Raw genomic sequence first — 18,909 nt, 5'->3', positions numbered from 1 at the left:
AGATTATATTTTAAAAAATAGGATAAAGAATTCTATGCTTCTCATGTTTGCACATAAGTCCAAAAATCTCACCATATACAACCTTGAAGCAGGACAGTCTAGAATTCTAACTTTTAATCTGAGGTAGGAATAATATCTCAAATTCCCCTAGAATTTACTATAGGTGAGGAAAGATACTCATTCCTTTTTATTTGGTTCTAGGGATCGAACTCAGGACCTTGTGCTTGCTAGGTAGCTCTTAAGCCACTGAGCTATCTCCCCAGTCCACATCCATCCTTATAGTAAGACCCGTATGAAAATCCTGCACTGAGAGGAACAGTTTATTACTGTAATACTTGATGCAGGAAGATGCGTTTTGTAGTACAGTACTTTTGGAAATAACATGTATGGTTATAGCCCAGATCTAATTATTTTCCAAGTCAGAAGGCGATGAACAAGAGAATACTACTTTAGAAAAATTTACAAGACTAATATCCCATAACACTAGTTTTGGGCAGTTAAGAGATTAGAAAAAGACATTCAACATAACTTACCCCAGCCACTTCAGGAGGACTATCTTTTATTTGGAGGGTTTTGTGTGCCACAGCTGCAAGATGACTGAAACAGGAAGAGCAGAGTCACTGTGGGGACCAGCAGGAGTTTCCTGTTTTGACAAAGGAACTCGATATCTGACCCTACCTCCTCAATTTAGGTAACAGCCTAGCACCACTGAAGTATGCAAAACTAAAGCTGAGATTGGAATTCACTGCCTTCTGTAATAGACAAAACACCTAAACTTGCCTGGTTCTACAACCAAGTGGCAGATTCTTAAAGATTACAATTTCACTGTTAGCTTTACAAGTAGAGAGCATTGCTTGCTAACAATTAGTTTGTCCTTATATAAACAGCATTTAAAAGACTACCATGAGCCAGGCATGGTTGTACACGCCTGTTACCCAGCACTCAGGAGACTGGGCTCAAGACCAGCCTGGGCTACAAAATGAGCTTAAGGCCAACCTGAACTACATAGCAGACCCTGTCTCAAAAAATCCAAAAATAAATGAATAAATGTACAACACCACAGCACAGGGAGGAGGTAGGACATGGACTGGTTTTCAGTTCACTCTACATACACATTGGGCACTTTTTTTTATGAGCAGAATATATTTATTGAGAGAAAGCTCCTGTCCTGAGAGAGGGACAGGAGGGGGGCCCCGAAAGGGTAGTTCCCCCCGGGCACTCTTTTGAAGTGCTTTGTTATGTGTCAGAGAAATAAAGACATTCATTTAATGATTATGTGACATTTCTTAAGACTTCCTGGTGTTTTCACTTCTAGAAGTCTAAGTAGAATTTAAAGAAAAAATCATTTAAATCGAGAAAAAAGGTAAAAATATAAACAAGCCAGGCATGGTGACACATGCCTGTATCCCAACACTGGGAGCCTTTTCTTTTTCATTTGGTACTAAGTCTCATTATGCAGCGCCACATGTGATAGGATCCGCCTCTCCAGCGCTGGTTACAACCATGTGCCATCACGCCCAGTTTCGTTGGCTGGCTTGGCGGGCACGTGGTACCAGGGATTCAACCTGGGTCTCTGTGCTTATCAGGCATGCACTTAGCTATGGATGGAGCTATCTCCCCTGCCCAACGTTGGGAGCTTAGGCAGGAGGACTTGCAAGCCAGAGCCCAGCCTGGGCAACTCAGTGGCTTAGCAAAACTCCATCTCAAAAATAAAAAAAGTTGGGGATGTAGCTCACTGTGAAGCTCCTGGCTTTAATTCTCAGTACCAAAATAAAATAATAAAAATCTAAGTCTGAATTCAGTATAACTTGGGTAAAAGCAAAATTTTCTGTGTTAAACTGCTTTATGGGATGAACCTGTTTCTATACAAAAGCAGACTCAACTATTATTTCTTTGGTATAGGGTCTCACTACGCAGCTGGACTTGTAGTGATCATCCTGTCTCAGCCTCCCCAGCTGGGATTACAGGCATGCACAACCACGCCTGGTTTTTTAGATTCAACTATTAAAAGCTGTAACTATGAAACTTCTATCAAAGTGTTACTGATTTACTTCCCTGTTCACTCCACTTTGCTCATTGATTCTTTTGCTTCTGCTAAGAACTTTCATGGACTCCCCTGCCCCTGTAAAGTAGTCTAAATGGCCAAAAGGTCCAATATGGGTCCCTCCTCAAGCCCCACGCCCCTGGACTGCACGGCCTCCTTGCCAGCTCCTTGCTTCTCCTGATGGATGCCTGCTTCACTCTGAGTGCTCTCTGGTCCTACGAGGTGGCTGGGCCAGTGTCATCCCTTCTGCTCATCCTATCACAGCACATGTGCACTGTTGGCCCCTATATCGTTGTTGGGTCCTAGACTTCACTATAGTGACTATCTTCTATCACTGAATTAATAAATATGAATTACCAGTTGGCAAAGACAAAACAAGAATTCCTATCATGGAATTACAGGAAAGGGTATATAGATATGGGAAAACTTTGGCTTATAAAAAGGTTTCTTGTTGGATCAAATTAATACCTGAAAATAGGAAGATTATAAGGTACCTTAGAGTTAGCAGGTAACTAACGATGTGCCTGGGTTGAAGGTCCTGAGACGATCTATACAGCACCTCATCAAACCTGAAAGAAAGCCGACAAGCAGCTGGCTGGGACACGTTCAGCCGTGTTAAGCTGGGATGTTAGGACAGTGAAACATCTTGGATACCGACATCACAAAGGTAGAAGCCGTATATTTTTTACAAATTCCTTCATGGCAAGAACCTTCTGAATCATCTTGGTATCCCATACACATACACATAGTCTGGAGCAAAGACTTAAATCATGACTGTTCACATGAATGTACAAAGCCTGCAGCCACACTGAGAAACAATCCATGAAGCAGTAAAGCACCCTCACGGGTAAGAAAATCAGGCTAGTTTATTTTCCCTTGCAAATTAGCTACTTGTGAGTAAATTTTCTGATTCCAGAAAGAACACTACCTACTTGTGTGGCAATCAGAGAAAACTGCCTTGTTTACAGCCACCCACAGCCCCCTTAGCATTTATTTCTACTGACAAGGCTAGGTTCACCAACACTTGCGTGATCCAAAGTGTATGAGCGTATCTCATGGGAGGATGCACAGTATTTGAGACCATGAAAGCAGAAGGCAAGGGAAAGACTTGAGAAAGCTGCTCAACGCAACTTTCCTTCACATCACAGAAGGTGAGAAGAAGCTTTTTTCCAAAACCAAAAGTTATGCTTTTATCAAGATTTATCTTCCTGGACAATGGACTAGAGTATCTTAGACATCTGGATAATTCAAAGGTGACAGCATTACTAAGACTCAAGGTCTGACTTTGAATAATGGCTTACTACATGCATGTCCATCTAACCCCACAAGCCAGACACTTCTGGGCATATCTTAGGAAAGATCTAGATCTAGAGGCAGGAGGAAGCAACTGGCCTACAGACTGTACTGGTCAGCAAAGCTAACCAACCAACAGTCAACTCAGTAAGCCGAAGCAGGCGTGGTAACACCAGAAAATTTCCATACCTGAGAAGATGCTGGAGAACTGAAATAGACTGTGGCTCTTGTAAACAAGCAGTGTTAAAGTCATTCAGGTAACCACATCCAAAAGTCTCTTCCAAGCTGTAGAAAAGTTTAAAGTTAAAAACCCAAGTCACCCTGAGGCACACAGTTGCAGAGGCTGAACATTACCTCCTAATGTACAGTCTTCATCTCGATACCGATCTAGGCTTTGCAGTCAAGTGTGACATCAAGTCCTCACTTTTCCCTAAATGTTTCCTATCTATAAGATGTAGGTAACGGGGTTGGCAGGGTTACTCTGAGAACTATATAAGGTTAGATATATAAAAGTATTTCTTTCATAGGCTGAATAAATATTTGAAAACTACAATAGGAAGTCTGTGCTTTTACAGTTTTGAACAGGAGATGTTGGAGGGACCCAGGAAACAGCCTGCCATTGGTCGCAGAACCACAGTAGCCATGCCCCAGTCTGTGGGCGGACAGCAGCCCGTTCCCCTGAGGCCTCTTCTCACCTGTGGAGGCGGGCATGTGTGTACTGCAGGAACACTCCTGTGTCCCCACGACTCTGGAAAACACGATCCCAGCTGAACTGATAGTCAGATAAAAGCAAACCTCTGAAGTCCTAAAATGAGAGTAAATTTTCAGCCCTGGGATTTATTTCCTACCAGAAAAACAAACAAACAAAACAAAACAAAAAAAACTGTCATAGGAAGGAGACTTAACAGACCTGAACAATAAGCGCTGCCAGCCCGACCCTTTCCGCAGTCTCTTGTGGGTTTGGAAGTTCTTTAGTTGCTGAAACAAATAATGGCAGCTATCTTTTAAACTGCATGACAATGCGCCCAATCATGGATCAAATCTGAGACAAAAATCTGCCAAAAATATCTGCAGACAAGAGCAAGCAAGTTCACAGTTGGCACTTGGCTAGTTTAGGTCAATACATGTGATGGAATGTATTTACCCTGCTTAAAGGGAAGAAATATAATTTTTTACATTACTTTTCCATAAGCCATTAGACATAGCTAACAACTACTTTAAGAGTAAAGGTTAATCAAAGACATGAACTTGAAACTTTTATCCACATTATAATGCAAGATTCTTACGTGACAGCTCAGATTATAGAATAATGATGCCAAAGCTGCCTATGAAAAGAACACCATCATATGGATTGAGATTATTACAACGAACAAATGGGTGTTACCTCTAAAAACTCTGGTACCTTAGTGAAAGTTACTGCTGGCACAGTTAGTGACAAGTTAAGTGGAGGGACAGTTATAATAAATCTCACTGCCCAAATGTTCAGCAATCATGACTTCAATAACAAAGTGGATTTACTCTTAATGGAAGCCATGTTCTGCAGCATCCTGAGTCGAATCTCATTTAAGACATCTTCCAGAAAAGTGACATCTCCTCTTCGGGTCTTCATTCCCTGCACTACTCCAAAGGGCACATGCTGGCACCTGCAAGGAGGAGCATTTTGTCGACCTAAAGCTAGAAAGAGCTACCAATCTGAGTACATCAGAATACCCTTGTAGCGTAGTTTGATCCTCACTGCCGTTTTAAATGTGAATAAAATAACATGAGATGTGAGATCTGTAGTATGTCACAAGACCTATTGTGGACAGCTTCACTTTTCTGAAATAAGTGATAGAATGTGATTAAACTACTGAGCTCCTTTATGAAGAAAAGGAGATGAGAATTAGGAATTGTGGTAGCCAGTACAGGTGTCTAATAAAAACACCTTTCTCAGGATACGGATTAAATGCAAAAATTCAACTTGTTTTTTTCACACTCACATCTTGAAACAAAGAACTGCAGTCTGAACGAAAATCTTTCTAGATGCATTCTGGGGCTTGGCTGCCCTAATTCAGTGTCAGGGACCCTGAGTGTAATACAGAACCATGAGATATTACTACCTTTCTGCCCAGTCGTAGCCCATGATCTTCAGCATTTGGAACAGTTGCTGAAAATGCTTTTGCTGCCCTTTATCTGTCTTGGAAAGAAAGCAAATTTAAAATTAAAAAAAATACTGGTAAATTAATACATAAAAAATAGGCTGAATCTCAATCAAATTAACATGTTAGAGTTCTGCAGACTAAGGTGACTGTCAATACCCTTTACACAAACACAGAAATAAGACACAACAAAACAGTGTCTGAACTGAAGGCTCTGCAAGTGAGGAAGGTAAGAGGTGCAGCACGCACCAGGTAGGGAGGATGCAGGAGCTTTAATCTTCTGACTATACCACTGAAATTCTTCCTTTCTCAGTTATTATGGCATCTATTTCCAAGAAAATCAAAGTCTAGCTTCAAAAAGATGTCTGATGGCAACTTTCTAGTAAAAGGGGACAGTTCATATGAACATGAGAAGGAAAGACTAAAATCCTCAGCAATAAAAGCAGCAACACTAGGGCCGGCCAGATACCTCAGTGGACTAAAGCGCCTGCTTAAGCAGAGTGCAGCAGCGTTCAATCCCTGGCGTACTGTGCCGGCCCCACCCCCAGGGAACCCTGAGACCTCGATTGAGACTGGGCTTGGCGGGATGTGCCTGTAATCACAGCGAGACCCCGTAGAACCTGTACCAAATACACAAAACAAAACAAAAAGCCAACCTCATAAGGGTACATATTGTATGATTCCATCTATGTAACCCTCTCAAAATGATAACATTTGGGATGGAGAACAGGGTTAGACTGTAGAGGAAAGGTAAGAGTACTAAGTGACTGACTATGAAGGGAGTCTTGTTTCATGATAGAAAAATTATACATTCTGAATGTGGTTAATGGTTACAAATTTTATAAAACCAATCCACAAGAAAGTGCATTTAAAATCTGAAGAAACTTGAGCAAGGTTTCTAGAAATGTTAATTTCTTGATACTGACAAAATACTATGCTTATATAAAGTATTTTTGGGGACAGCTGAGTGAAGGTAGCTGGAAACACTAATATTTGAAGTCTTAAAATATCATGAGCCAGGTGTGGTGGTGCACACCTGTAATCCCAGCACTTGAGAGGCTGATGCAAATTTGAGGCCTGCCTAGGGTAGACAGTGAGTTTAAAGACCATCTGAACTACATAGTGAGGTGCTGTCTCCAAAAACAAAAAAAAAATCTTTAATTAAAAAGTCTTTGCAAATACTTCAATTACATGGCCTGGACACATTAATGTAATATAATTATCACTTTCCTGATTTGGATTTTTTTTTTAACTGTAAAGCAATGTGAACTTTTTCATTTTTAAATCTTTCTAAACTTTTTATAGAGGCTACCCCTTTATAATTACTTAATAATTAATTTTCTCCTTAGTTTAACAAAAGAACTTTTAAATAGTTTTCCAATACAATAACCCATTTTTATCTGGGCAGTCTGTAGAGTCAAGACTTTTCTTCTTTATTGTGATTACTTACCACATAAATCATTGTATCAAAATTATACTTATCCATTCGATCGATAGCAGCTGCAAGGTCTCTAAAAAAAGTCATAAATCAAGAGCTGTTATACAAATCTGAGTAATAATTAGCTTTACCTATTTAATAGTAATAAAAAATTTTACTTAAGAACTCACATTACACCATAGCTGGGCATGTATGACTTGTACCTGTAGAATATACTGTGATATAAAAAAATACTAACTAAGTTAGGTTTGGGTAGAACAATTAATAGTTAGAGCTCTGGGAAATATAATTGAAAACTAAAATTAAAAAGGCTCTAAGAAAAGCAGTAGTGAATACTAAAATAGTTCTAAGCAAGAAATCTTGTAGGAAAAAGTGTCATGATTAAGCTCCTACTGAGAAGAATCATTTGTCACTTTCCTGCAATAAATTTTCTTCTAGCAACTCTATTAATACAATCAGTGACTTTCAAATCTTGGGTCAGGGGCCAGGGAGATGGCTCAGTTAGAATAAGCACTTGCCTGGCAAGTGCAACGGTCTGAGTTCAATCCCCGGTTCCGCAAACAAACAAAAACACAAAACAAACAAACAAAAAAACCCCAAAATCTTGGGTCACTCAGATGCCACCCTCTAGTGTATTTTAAAAGTTTTTTTCAAGGGGGAGGGGGTTTGAACACAGGCCTTTGGCATGCTATGCAAGAGCGCTACAACTGAGCTACCTTCCTAGCCCTCAACTGCATTTTAAAAGTCTGTATATACTTAGATAAAATTTCACTTACCTCTTTTATGTCTAACTAAATACAAAATACCCAGTTTTACATAGCATTAAAAAAGATAATGTAAACTATGAAATTTTAAGATTTTTAAAATACTGAAGTTGAAAATTCATAATATATGATACTAGAAGAACTGAAAAAGTTTTTACATCTTTTGAAATGTTGGAGATCATCAAAATGTCATCTGTAACGCATCCTGCCACTGCATGGAAAATGAATTTGCCATGGAGGCAAAAACTAGTTTTTGAGGAATAAGAGAATCTTACTGTTTTATGCATAAAGCATGGATATGCACATGATACCTGCAGATATACTGCACAGCTCTGGCCCTGAAATTTCTTGAGGATTAGCAAATGAAAACACTATGGCTAAAAAGGTTTCTGAGATGGATAATAACAGTAGTAGCAGTAGCTTAAAGAACACTCATGTAAAGACGATTATCACAAAAATGCTGTGCAAAAACTCAGCCCCATCATATTTTTTGGCTTGAACTAAAAACACAATACAAAAAGAAACCTCTTGAACCAGTGAAAGAACAAGAGAAAAATTTAAGAGACAGTACTAGTTTTGAGTGTGCAGAAACTGAATTTGAAAGCTGGAAGGAATGTCCAGTCACGTAGTCTAGGCCTCCCATCTCTCAGAGCAGGTGGCCAAGGGCCACAGCACGAAATGACAGCAGGCATCAGAACAAAAGCCAAGTCTCCAGCCTCACACTCTCCTTTCAGTATCCTCCTGCACTTTTCTTTGCTATAATAACTCTAATTCCTATCTTCACATGCAGATGTATTCTGTAAGGAAACCACTGAGGCAAAGAGACAACTACTGACCCAAAGTAAAAAAGAGAACACAAATGTATTAATACAAGTATTAACACAAACACAGACAAAAATGCACCCCTAACTGGTAGTCCTTGTGACAAGACAAATGACCCAGATCAGGACGGCTGTCGTCCTTCTGACATGGAGAATGAAACTGCTCCTAACTACTCTCTTAGGTTGCTTTAATTTGTCTAACCATTAGCTGGCACACACATGACACATACTTTTTGTATCTAGAAAGAATGCCTTTTATACATCGGTTCTTATTTCCTAACCTCAACTGTATGTCTTCATAAAGGGAAAGATCAAAAAGTCATAGTAAGAGATGAATTTCTAAGGGGCAGTTAAAAGACTTCACTGCTTGTTTAAAGTTGATTCAGATCAATGATGGAAGTAATAAAATATAATTACCTTGTTATAAAAGTGGTTTGTGTGTGAGCTGAGGGGAGAGTGCTTCTCTTACATGCATTAAGCCCTCAGTTTGATTGCCAACACTGCAAAGTAAGTTTATTATAAAGGACCCAGTTTTTACAGCTTCCTGTAGAACTAGGATGTTAAATTGTAGATAATTTTCAAGTTGCTTTCCTGATATTAAACCTTTCAGGAGGTGTAACTTGCAGTTATCTGAAGTAACCTAGTAAGTATCTTTAAAAAACCAAAAGCAATATATTTATAATCCATAACTAAGACTTGATAACAGTTTTGGCACTCTGTCCTGACAGAGAAGATGATGTCACATACAAATTCCACATTTACATTCATGGAAGCTACGAACCTTGTCATATAGAGAGAAGTTCCGTCACTTCGCATTACAGTGCAAACTGAAGAGGGCTCACCATTCCCAGAGAGATCCACCGTAGCAGTTCCTTTCCTAGGAATACAAGAAGGCAACTCTAGAGCAACGCAATAAATCAAGACTTTTGAAAGTATAGCATCTATCACAATATCTCTGGCAAACCAGAAGTTTATTTTTATTGCTAATGCAACAATAAACACTGTCAACACAAGCTGTGATCAACCAACCAACAGTAGAAACAAGGACTATGAAGAATAAGTACGACTGGGTTGCTTTATTGATTGATTTATTTTTTTTGGGGGGGGGTTGCTTTTAAAAGTGGGTATTATCATCTTTTAAAATCTGTAGCATTAGATTAGGTACTCACAATTTTCTTCTTTTAAAAAAAAATGTATTTAGTACAGGGTATACAGGGTCTCACTACACAGATCAGACTCATAGTGATTCTCCTGTTTTCAGCCTCCCAAGCTCTGCAATTACAGGTGTGCACCACCATGCCCAGCCTCATTCACTGCCTTAGTGGGCCCTGGGGGTGGGGCTGGCATGGCAAGCTGGGGATTGAACCCCAGTCCCTGCGTCTGCCTAAGCAGGCGCTTTGGTCTGCCGAGCTATCTGGCTGGCCCCTCAAAATCTTTAACATAGTAATTGAAAAGAGATAACTGCAGCTTGTCTGTGAAATATCACAAAGCGTTTTCTATTGCAAATTGTTATAGCACTTAATAATGAGCTCATTTTTTTTTCCAAAATTTTATTGATAAACAAATAGCAATGAGACAGTTTCAAATCAAATCGGAAGTACAGTTTCAACAAATAACACACTGCATATATTCTTCTTAGTGGTTAATTGCTGTACAAGATGCGGACTTGAGACCCTATTTACAAACACCATTAGAACAAATCATTCTATTCATTAAGAGAATGCAACTATATATCTATCCCAACCTCTTTGAATACACAGATACAAAATGGACATTCATCGGCATACCCCATTTTTTCTAAGTTCCGTTATTGAATATTATAGGTGTGTAAACTCAGCCAAGCATTCTAAAAGAGACCAGTAGCCTATAATAGCATTGGGTCTTCTGTTTAACTAGCAATATCAGAAATTATTGACCTGAGTCCCCCACAGCTCAACATAACAACATGGCTTTACTTCCTATATTTCATCTTCATACTTTTCTACTGGATGGTTAAGACCAAGGTAAAGCAGGACCTGTGCAACAAGAGCTGTAGCTTTTTGGTCTGAGAAGGTCAGTGAAATGCCCTCAGGATTTATCCTGAGATCCTGTACCTCAGATTGTAGAACTTTTGTCAGTGCAGCCATGTGGATGAGTCACGGCCATTGCTTGGCCAATGTGCTCTCTGTGAAAGCCTGAGACAGTGTCTTCTCCCTATGTGACTCTCCTTAGGCACACTCTAAGTCATCGATCACTTTCCTCTTTGGCCTCATAATCTTCTTGATCAGAAAATTTGGGACACTACCAAGGTACATGACGTTACAGTACAAGTTCTCATATGTCCTGAGTCTTAATTGACCTTAGAAGGCTAGGGCCAAAATGTTGGCTTTCTTTGTAGCCCTCCTTTTTCTCTAATTTTGGTCTGCAAACTTAGGCTGTTAACCATCCAGAAGACAAGCTTATTGTTATTATCAAACGATTTAGGCTATCAAGCTTAACCTCACTATCTCACTGCATTTCAAACATCTTAGGCATAATAAGGAACAGGTATTTTTCATCAAGTATTGATATGTTGAACTTTAAGTCCCTACATAATATGATAAAAAAATTTAAAAATTAGATTATATTTTAAAAATAGGATAAAAAATTATATACTTCTCATGTTTGCACCTAAGTCCAAAAATCTCACCATATACAACCTTGAAGCAGGACAGTCCCACAATATTCCTTTTCCTGTCTCTTTCATTCACAACCCCCTTCTTCTTGAACATCCACCTACCCAAGAGACATCTTAGCAGTAACTGGCATGTCATGACAAGCCGCCCATATTCAGAATACCACAATGACAGGCACTCCCAACATGAAACAACTATTACAAATTACCATCTGCAGTGCAGTAGCTTAGTTCACAGGTATCAGTATATATAGTTGGTCAGGGTGAGAATCTTTCCAATTAACTGCTAGATTAAAGAATCTTCTGAATATTCTCAGGATCATTGCCTTGCTATGAGCTCATTTTTAACATGCCAGAAAGTACTGTATACTAAAAACAACAGACTTTTATTAGTATCTTTACTGCTTGACCAAAAACTAGAATATGACAAAAATTTCCTTTGGACATCTCTGAGGATGCCATGAATTATATTTTCAATGTCTTCCTTATAAAGATAACAGGAGAAGTTTGGTTGCATACCATGAAGGATGAAATTCCCAAGTACCTGATTTGTTTGTATACTATAGATGGCAAGGCTCTAATAATTGGTAGCATTTTTCTGTTTTTTTAGCTGACAGAAAGCTAAAAACAAAATTAGAAAGGAATTGGTAAAAAAAAAAAAAAAGTAAGAAAAATATAAGGAAGCCTAATCTGAAAGGAAGGCATTAAATTTTGTTTGTTTGCATCCAATAAGATCTTATATATGGAAAAATTAAAAGACTCCACCAAAAAACAGAATAAAACTAGTATAGTTGTAGTATACAAAATGAAAACTCAACATGTTTATATACCAGTAATGAAAAACCGGAAAATGAAATCAAGAGCAATCCCATCTGGAACAGCATCAAAAAATTTATAATACTTAGGAATTTTAGCAAGAAAGTAAAAGATCTACATACTAAAAACTGTCAAAACTTAATAGCCAAGAATAGGCTGTTGTAAAAATGTCCACACCATCCAAAGTGATTTACAAAATCAATAAAATCTCTATCAAAAGATCAACATTTTTTATAGAAACAAAAATAATTCTAAAATTAATACGGAGAAATAATGAAGAAAGGCCCATTTTTCTTTTCTTTTAATTTTCTTTTTTTTTTCCCCAGCAGAACCGGGGATTGAACTCAGGTCCTTATGCTTGCCAGGCAAGCGTTTATTCTACTGAGCCATCTTCCTGGACCCCTATTTTTGTTTCTATAAAAAATGTTGATCTTTTGATAGGGATTTTATTGATTTTGTAAATCACTGCATGGTGTGGACATTTGGCTGACACTGACAAAGGATCTACAAACTGCAGTATAGGGTTTCAGGGTAAATCCTGAGGGGATCTGACTGACCTTGTCAGGTACAAAAGTTACATTTCTTGTTACATAGATTTTGCTTTATCTTGGTCTTAACCATCCAGCAGAAAAGTATAAAAAGTAAAGCCATATTAATATACTGAGCTGTAAAAGGTTCAAGTCAACAACTTTTGACACTGCCAGTCCTACAGATAACCCACTGCTATTATGGATGGACTACTGGACTATATTGGATTATTTTGCTAAATTCATGTACCTACAATATTTAAATTGCAATGGAATACCTATATCTGACAAAGCTAAACAAAAAAGGGGATACAAATGAAGGACCATTTTGTATCTGTATATACAAAATAGGATAGATATACAACTACTTTCTCTTAATTCAATAAGAAAGATTTGTACTAACAGTGTTTGGACAGGATGTCATGCTTGCATCTTCTACTGTGAATAACCACTATGAAGACAACAATATACAATGTATTAATTACTGAAACTGTCCTACTAATCGGATTTGAAACTGTCTCACTGCTATTTTTTTCTCAATAAAATTAAAAAAAAAATCTGGAAAACTAGAGATCCACCTCCAGAAGAATGAAACTGGACCCTTGTTCTCACCCCTAGACAAACACCTAATCAAAATAGACCTAAAATTGCAAAAATATTAGAAGATAATATAGAAGAAGCCAATCTTGGTTATGATTCCAAAAACACAATTAGAAAACAAAAAGACAAGCAAGGTTACCTCAAACTAAAAAGTTCTTGCACAACAAAAAAAGCAGTCAACAAAGAGAAAAACCTCGAGTGGGAGAAAATATATGCAAACCATAATCTCATAAGGGGTTAACATCCACACTATATGAAATGCATAATTCCATAACAAGAAAAAATAACCTGATCTAGAAACGGGCAAAGAATTTATAGAGACGTTTCTTAAAAAAACATACAAAAAGGGCCGGCCAAAAAACTCAGTGGATTGGGGTTTAATCCCAGGCCTGATGTGCCAGCCCCACCCCTGGGGCGTGCTGAGATGGCCACTGAGACTGGGCGTGGTGGCACACACCCATAATCCTAGCACTTGGGAGGTTGTAAACAGGAGAATCACTAAGAGTCTGACTTAGTAGTGAGACCTGAACTCCCTGTAGACCCTTCTAACAAAACAAAATAAACAAACAAACAAACAAACAAAAAACATAAAACAAAGAAAAAGACTACCAGGTACATGAAGAGGTGCTCAACATTACTGACCATCAGGGTCAAATCAAAATCACAATGACAGCTCTTTATTGGCTAAGATGGCTCTTATCAGAAAAACAAGGTACAATAAAACAGCAAGAATGTGGAAGAGGGCCTGGGATATAGTGCAGCAGTGTGGCAAGCAGCAGGTCCTGAGTTCGAGTCCTAAAAAAAGAAAATGCAGGAAAAGAATCCCTGTGCACTACTGTTAGAAATACAGAAATGTAAATGGGTGCTGCTGTTATATAATGGCATGGAAGTTCTTTAAAATTTTTTAGTTTTTAAAATATTTTTGAGACAGTCTTACTCTGTGGTTCAGGCTAGCTTGAACTGTACAAGCCCAGGATGGCCTTAAACTTATAGTGATCCTTCTGCCTGAGCCTCCTGAGTGTTAGAATTACAGGCATGTACCACCATGCCTAGCAAAAAATTTTTAAAAACAGAATTACAAAATGACCTAGTGGGCCATGGAGATGGCTCATTAGAATAAGTGCTTCCCTGGCAAGTACAAGGGCCTGAGTTCAATTCCCCAGTCTGCAAAAAAAAAAAAAAAACCCTAAGAACTCTACTTCTGGGCATATATCCATAGGAAATGAAATCAGTATAAGACATCTGCATTACCATGCTCACTGTAGTACTACCATAATAACCAAGATATGGAATCAAGCCAGGGTCCATCAACAGATGGCTTTCTAAAATGCAGTCTACATATATAACTGAATATTATTCAGTCTTATAAAAGGAAATCCTGTCATTCATCACAGTATGGATGAACCCAAGGTGCATCATGCCCAAAGAGACAAGCCAGGCACAGGAAATCAAATACTACAGACCTTCTATATGAAATCTGGAAGAACTGAAGTCAGAAACAGAGCAGAATGGTGGTTACCAGGGACAGAGAATGGGGTAATATCTCTTACAGAGTACGGAGTTGCAGTTATACAGGAAGAGTAAGTTCTGGAGAAATCATGGTGATTATAATGAATAATGTACAGTGCAGATGAAAACTGTTACAAGAGATTTTAAATTTCTCATCAAAGCCAATTAGCTAGTTAGTGGTTATTAAAGATAAGCACGTTACACAGCTTTACATAAATGTGTGTGTATATATATCAATACATCACAATGCATACCATAAATATATTTTTGTCATTTGTCAAAAATATTTAAAAAAAACAAAACTAAAGAAAAGAAGCGTACCATAAACACATCGTAACATACCCCAGTAGGGACACACTGATGTCTCTGATCTTATGTTATTTTCCTGTCCCTACTTCCTGGTGTTCTTACTTTACTCTTCTGAAAGTCTACAGCATTAAATACCTACTAAAAAGAGTGAGTGAGAGATTCTTTTTCTTTTTTTTTTTTAATTTTTATTTATTGTGTGTGTGTGTGTGTGTGTGTGTGTGTGTGGCCAGCTCAGCCCACCAGGGGGCGGGACTGGCTGGTATGTGGTGCTGGGGGATTGAACCGCGGTCCCTGTGCTTTGCTTAGCTTAGCTTGTTCTAAGTAGGTGCTTTAGACCACTGAGTCATCTCACCAGCCCTGAGAGAGTCTTTCTTTCTTTCTTTCTTTCTTGGTAAAGTAAGGCTCAGTCAGAAAGAGTAAGCTGTTTTTTAAATTATGCTCTTTCAGTTTTTGTGTGATCTGGGATAGGCCACTTATGTTTCCCGTGGTTTAGTTCCCTCATGTAAAGAACGTGTAACTTTACTAAGGAGTAGTAGTAACCTTAGCATACACTGTTTTTTGTAGGAGTCCTTTACTGTCCAGCAACTTTAAGACTTCTTGAGATTTTTCACGATAAAATGATTCTCCTGAGTATTCATCAAAGTATATTCCTAGACGCTGAAAGGGTTCAGAAACAAAAGAAACAAAGCATTAGTCAATAATCACCCTAAAAGTAATCAGGCTACATTCCCATCTGTCACACTGATGGAAAAACAGAGATGGAGCAGGTCACTCCTCTGCCAAGGCACCCAGTGACTCACATGGCCCTGGCTACACCCTTACAGTGGACCATGCTGTCCAGTGGGCAGGCACCCAGTACACGTGGCTACTAGAATTAAATGAAACTAAGAATTGAGTTCCTCAGTCATACTGTTCACACTTCAAGTGCTTCAGAGCCGCATGTGGCCAGCGGCTCCTATGACAGACAAGGACACAGGACTTGGCTGTCATAGCAGAAAGCTAAACTGGGCAGCGCTGGAGAATGGCCTACATGTGCCCCACATCACCACCTCTTCAGCTTCTTTCCTACCACTTTTCACCTCATTTACATGCCAGGCTTCTTTACCGAAATTCTTCTCATGCCACTCATGTAACACACCTGATGGATCTCACAATCTAGTGCCATCTAATGGTCTATCCATGTTTCTTTTTTGTTCTATCTTTAACTGTTTAATTTGCTCTTACTCCATGCTAGAATGTAAGGTGCACACGACCAAATTTGTTTCTTCTATTCACAGCACACAGTATCTTTACTACACATAGTTATATACATTATCATCTTCAGCAAATGTTTATTAAATAATGAATTTATACCCATTATAAACAGGCCTAAGGAAGTGAAAGAAGAAAATATGAATAAGAATGGTAGCAGAGAGGAAAGAAAAGCCAAGCTGACCAGAAGTATTAGAATGTCACTGACATTGGTCAGTCGGTTTTCAGCTTAACCAGAACTCTGTTTTTAAATACCAGCTTAAGTAGCAGCTTTAATAAGCAGCAGTACCAGGGAGAGCTACTCAACACAGGAAAGCGCAGGCATCTATGCGTACCTTGTAAATCTGACTGTATTCTTTAACGCTCAAGTCTCGAAATCTCTGCCACAGTGAAAGTGCCTGCATATCACCCAGTTCCAGTCGTTGGAAGAATTCATGCGCCGATTTGGTTATATTTTTATCATCTGCTGCTTCTTTATTAACTTGTACATAAACCTGAAATATAACAGCACATTAAATGAAGCAAGTTATCATTGTTATCTCTACTGAAAATAAAAAAAGCACAACTGTGAGAATTCTTAGAAGGTATTCAAGTGGCCCTACCACAGAGGGAAACATTTTGTTCATCTTTTTGCTATCTATATGGCTGTGGGGAAGCTTACAGACTGCTTTTCAAAATGTTTTCAAATGCGTAGAATAAGATACATAAAATTATATGGGAAACGATCACAGTGAAATACACTTAACCAAGCTTTCAAGTAAACTAACACGATAATGGAAGAAAACGCTCAATTTCTAGTAGAGGCTGGAAAAATAAAGTATTGCACAACTTCTTCATTGCATCCAAGACCACAGACCCCTGGCTTAGACTAAGCTGCCACTTCTGCATTTGCAAAATGCCAAATTACTGTTTCTGAAATTTGTCTGAGAAAGGCTGATTAGGAAGGCTCAATCTGTCAAAGAAAAAACCAGTGGCAGATTTAGCAGTTGTTTTAATTAAAGACAGATAAACTGTTCTCTGAATGTATAAAAGACCAGTACAGGGGCCAGGGAGATGGCTCAGTAGAATAAGCACACCCCTGGCAAGAGCAAGGACCTGAGTTCAATCCCCAGTTCTGGAAAAAAAAAAAAAGATCAGTGCAATAGGTGATTACAGTAAAAAAATAAGAAAGGCTTTTCGGACAGTTGGGTGACATTCCCGACTTGCACTTCTCTGAGCTGCGCAGTGTGCCCACTTCCAGAGTGCTGCATCACCATCTGTCTTGGCTGCTCTTGTTCTCCACCCACCCACTGACTTGATGCAGGGATCATGGTTTACTAAGGACTTACTTGCAATGGCATTTGAAATCACTTTCAAGTGTAAAACACAATGACAATGAAGTATTAATATTACAATTCAATCAATAATTTCTGACATTGCCAGTTAAACAGAAGACCCAATGCTATTATGGGCTACTGGACTCTTTTAGAATATTTTGCTGAGTTTACACATCTATAATATTCAAATAACAGAACTTAGAAAAAAAGGGGTGTACAGATGAATGTCCATTTTATATCTGTGTATTCAAAGTGGTTAGGATAGATATACAGTTACATTCTCTTAATGAATAGAATGATTTGTTCTAATGGTGTTTGTAAATAGGATCTCAAGTCCGCATCTTGTACAGCAATTAACTACTAAGAAGAATATATGCAGTGTGTTAGTTACTGAAACTGTACTACCGATTTGATTTGAAACTGTCTCATTGCTGTTTATCAATAAAATTTTGAAAAAAAAATTTAAAAAATATTACAATTCAATTATACCATATTGTATACAAGGATTACAAAGATTTTATAAGCTGTATCTTACTTTTAGGCTGAAACATGAATGATTAATTATTGCATTATTTCCCGGAAGCGATTAAAGTAGCATGAAGGCAGACAGCTCAGTGTACTCAAGTTCCTGCTTAGGCAGAGCGCAGGGACCAGGGTTCGATCCTGTGTGCTGTGCCGTGCTGGCCCTGCCCCTGGGGCAGGCTAAGACAGTGATTGAGAGTGGGTGTTGTGGCATGCACCTGTAATCCCAGCACTTAGGAGGCTGAAAACAGGAGGATCACTACGAGTCTGATCTGTGTGTAGTGAGACCCTGTAGGCCCTTTACTAAACACAAAATAAAGTGGCATGAAGGCAACAGAAATTAGGAACTAATCTACAAAAATAAATAAACCTTCTAAATTCTTGTACTAATACAAAAACATTGTGGCAACAGATGATTTCATTGCCAGAAATTATAGTGGCTTATGCCTCCTAGATACCACCAGCAAAAGGAATAGGACATTACATATCTAACTCAAGGTACAAATGTTTCATTTTTCAGAGACACGGTTAATTATTAGAAAGGCAAACTTAGGTGGATAAATACTGCTAAATAAAGGTTAAAATTACCTAATGCTTCTCTACATTATATTATGTGGAAAAGAGCCCACTCAATATGCTTGAGATGCTACCTTTAAAATTTATTAATTTGCAGGGCCGGCCAAATAGTTCAGCGGATTAAAGTGCCTGCAAGCAGGTGCTGGGGCTGGGGGTTCAATCTCTGGGCCTGCTGTGCCGGCCCCACTCCCAAAGTGCGCTGAGATGGCAATTGAGACTGGGTGGTGGTGCTCACCTGTAATCCCAGCTCTTGGGAGGCTGTAAACAGGCGGAGCTCTGAGTCCAATCTAGTAGTGAGACCCTGAACACCCTGTAGACTCTTCCCTAAAATA

The 18,909-nt window shown here is 38.7% G+C and overlaps 1 protein-coding gene across 4 annotated transcripts in view; it reads right to left on the bottom strand.

Annotated features, from left to right (window-relative positions):
* The window catches only part of Rars2 (arginyl-tRNA synthetase 2, mitochondrial), a 71,764-nt gene that overhangs the window by 1,267 nt on the left and 51,588 nt on the right, over window positions 1-18,909 (bottom strand). For 3 of the 4 annotated variants that reach the window (XM_004628297.2, XM_023711991.1, XM_023711990.1), the window contains 11 exons: window positions 16,499-16,657; window positions 15,463-15,569; window positions 9,280-9,375; window positions 6,926-6,986; window positions 5,437-5,513; window positions 4,856-4,980; window positions 4,248-4,315; window positions 4,033-4,142; window positions 3,527-3,622; window positions 2,539-2,613; window positions 534-597 (listed from right to left, as the gene is read on the bottom strand). In XM_004628297.2, the coding sequence (XP_004628354.1) occupies window positions 534-597; window positions 2,539-2,613; window positions 3,527-3,622; window positions 4,033-4,142; window positions 4,248-4,315; window positions 4,856-4,980; window positions 5,437-5,513; window positions 6,926-6,986; window positions 9,280-9,375; window positions 15,463-15,569; window positions 16,499-16,657 (1,038 nt within the window). Of the gene's footprint in view, window positions 1-533; window positions 644-2,538; window positions 2,614-3,526; window positions 3,623-4,032; window positions 4,143-4,247; window positions 4,316-4,855; window positions 4,981-5,436; window positions 5,514-6,925; window positions 6,987-9,279; window positions 9,376-15,462; window positions 15,570-16,498; window positions 16,658-18,909 lie in introns of all 4 variants that reach the window. The other variant, XM_023711989.1, reaches the window with a different exon arrangement.

This window comes from Octodon degus, unplaced genomic scaffold (genome assembly GCF_000260255.1).
Source record: "Octodon degus isolate 3935 unplaced genomic scaffold, OctDeg1.0 scaffold00022, whole genome shotgun sequence".
Taxonomy (NCBI): Eukaryota; Metazoa; Chordata; class Mammalia; order Rodentia; family Octodontidae; genus Octodon; species Octodon degus.
This window is presented reverse-complemented; position numbering and strand designations above follow the sequence as displayed.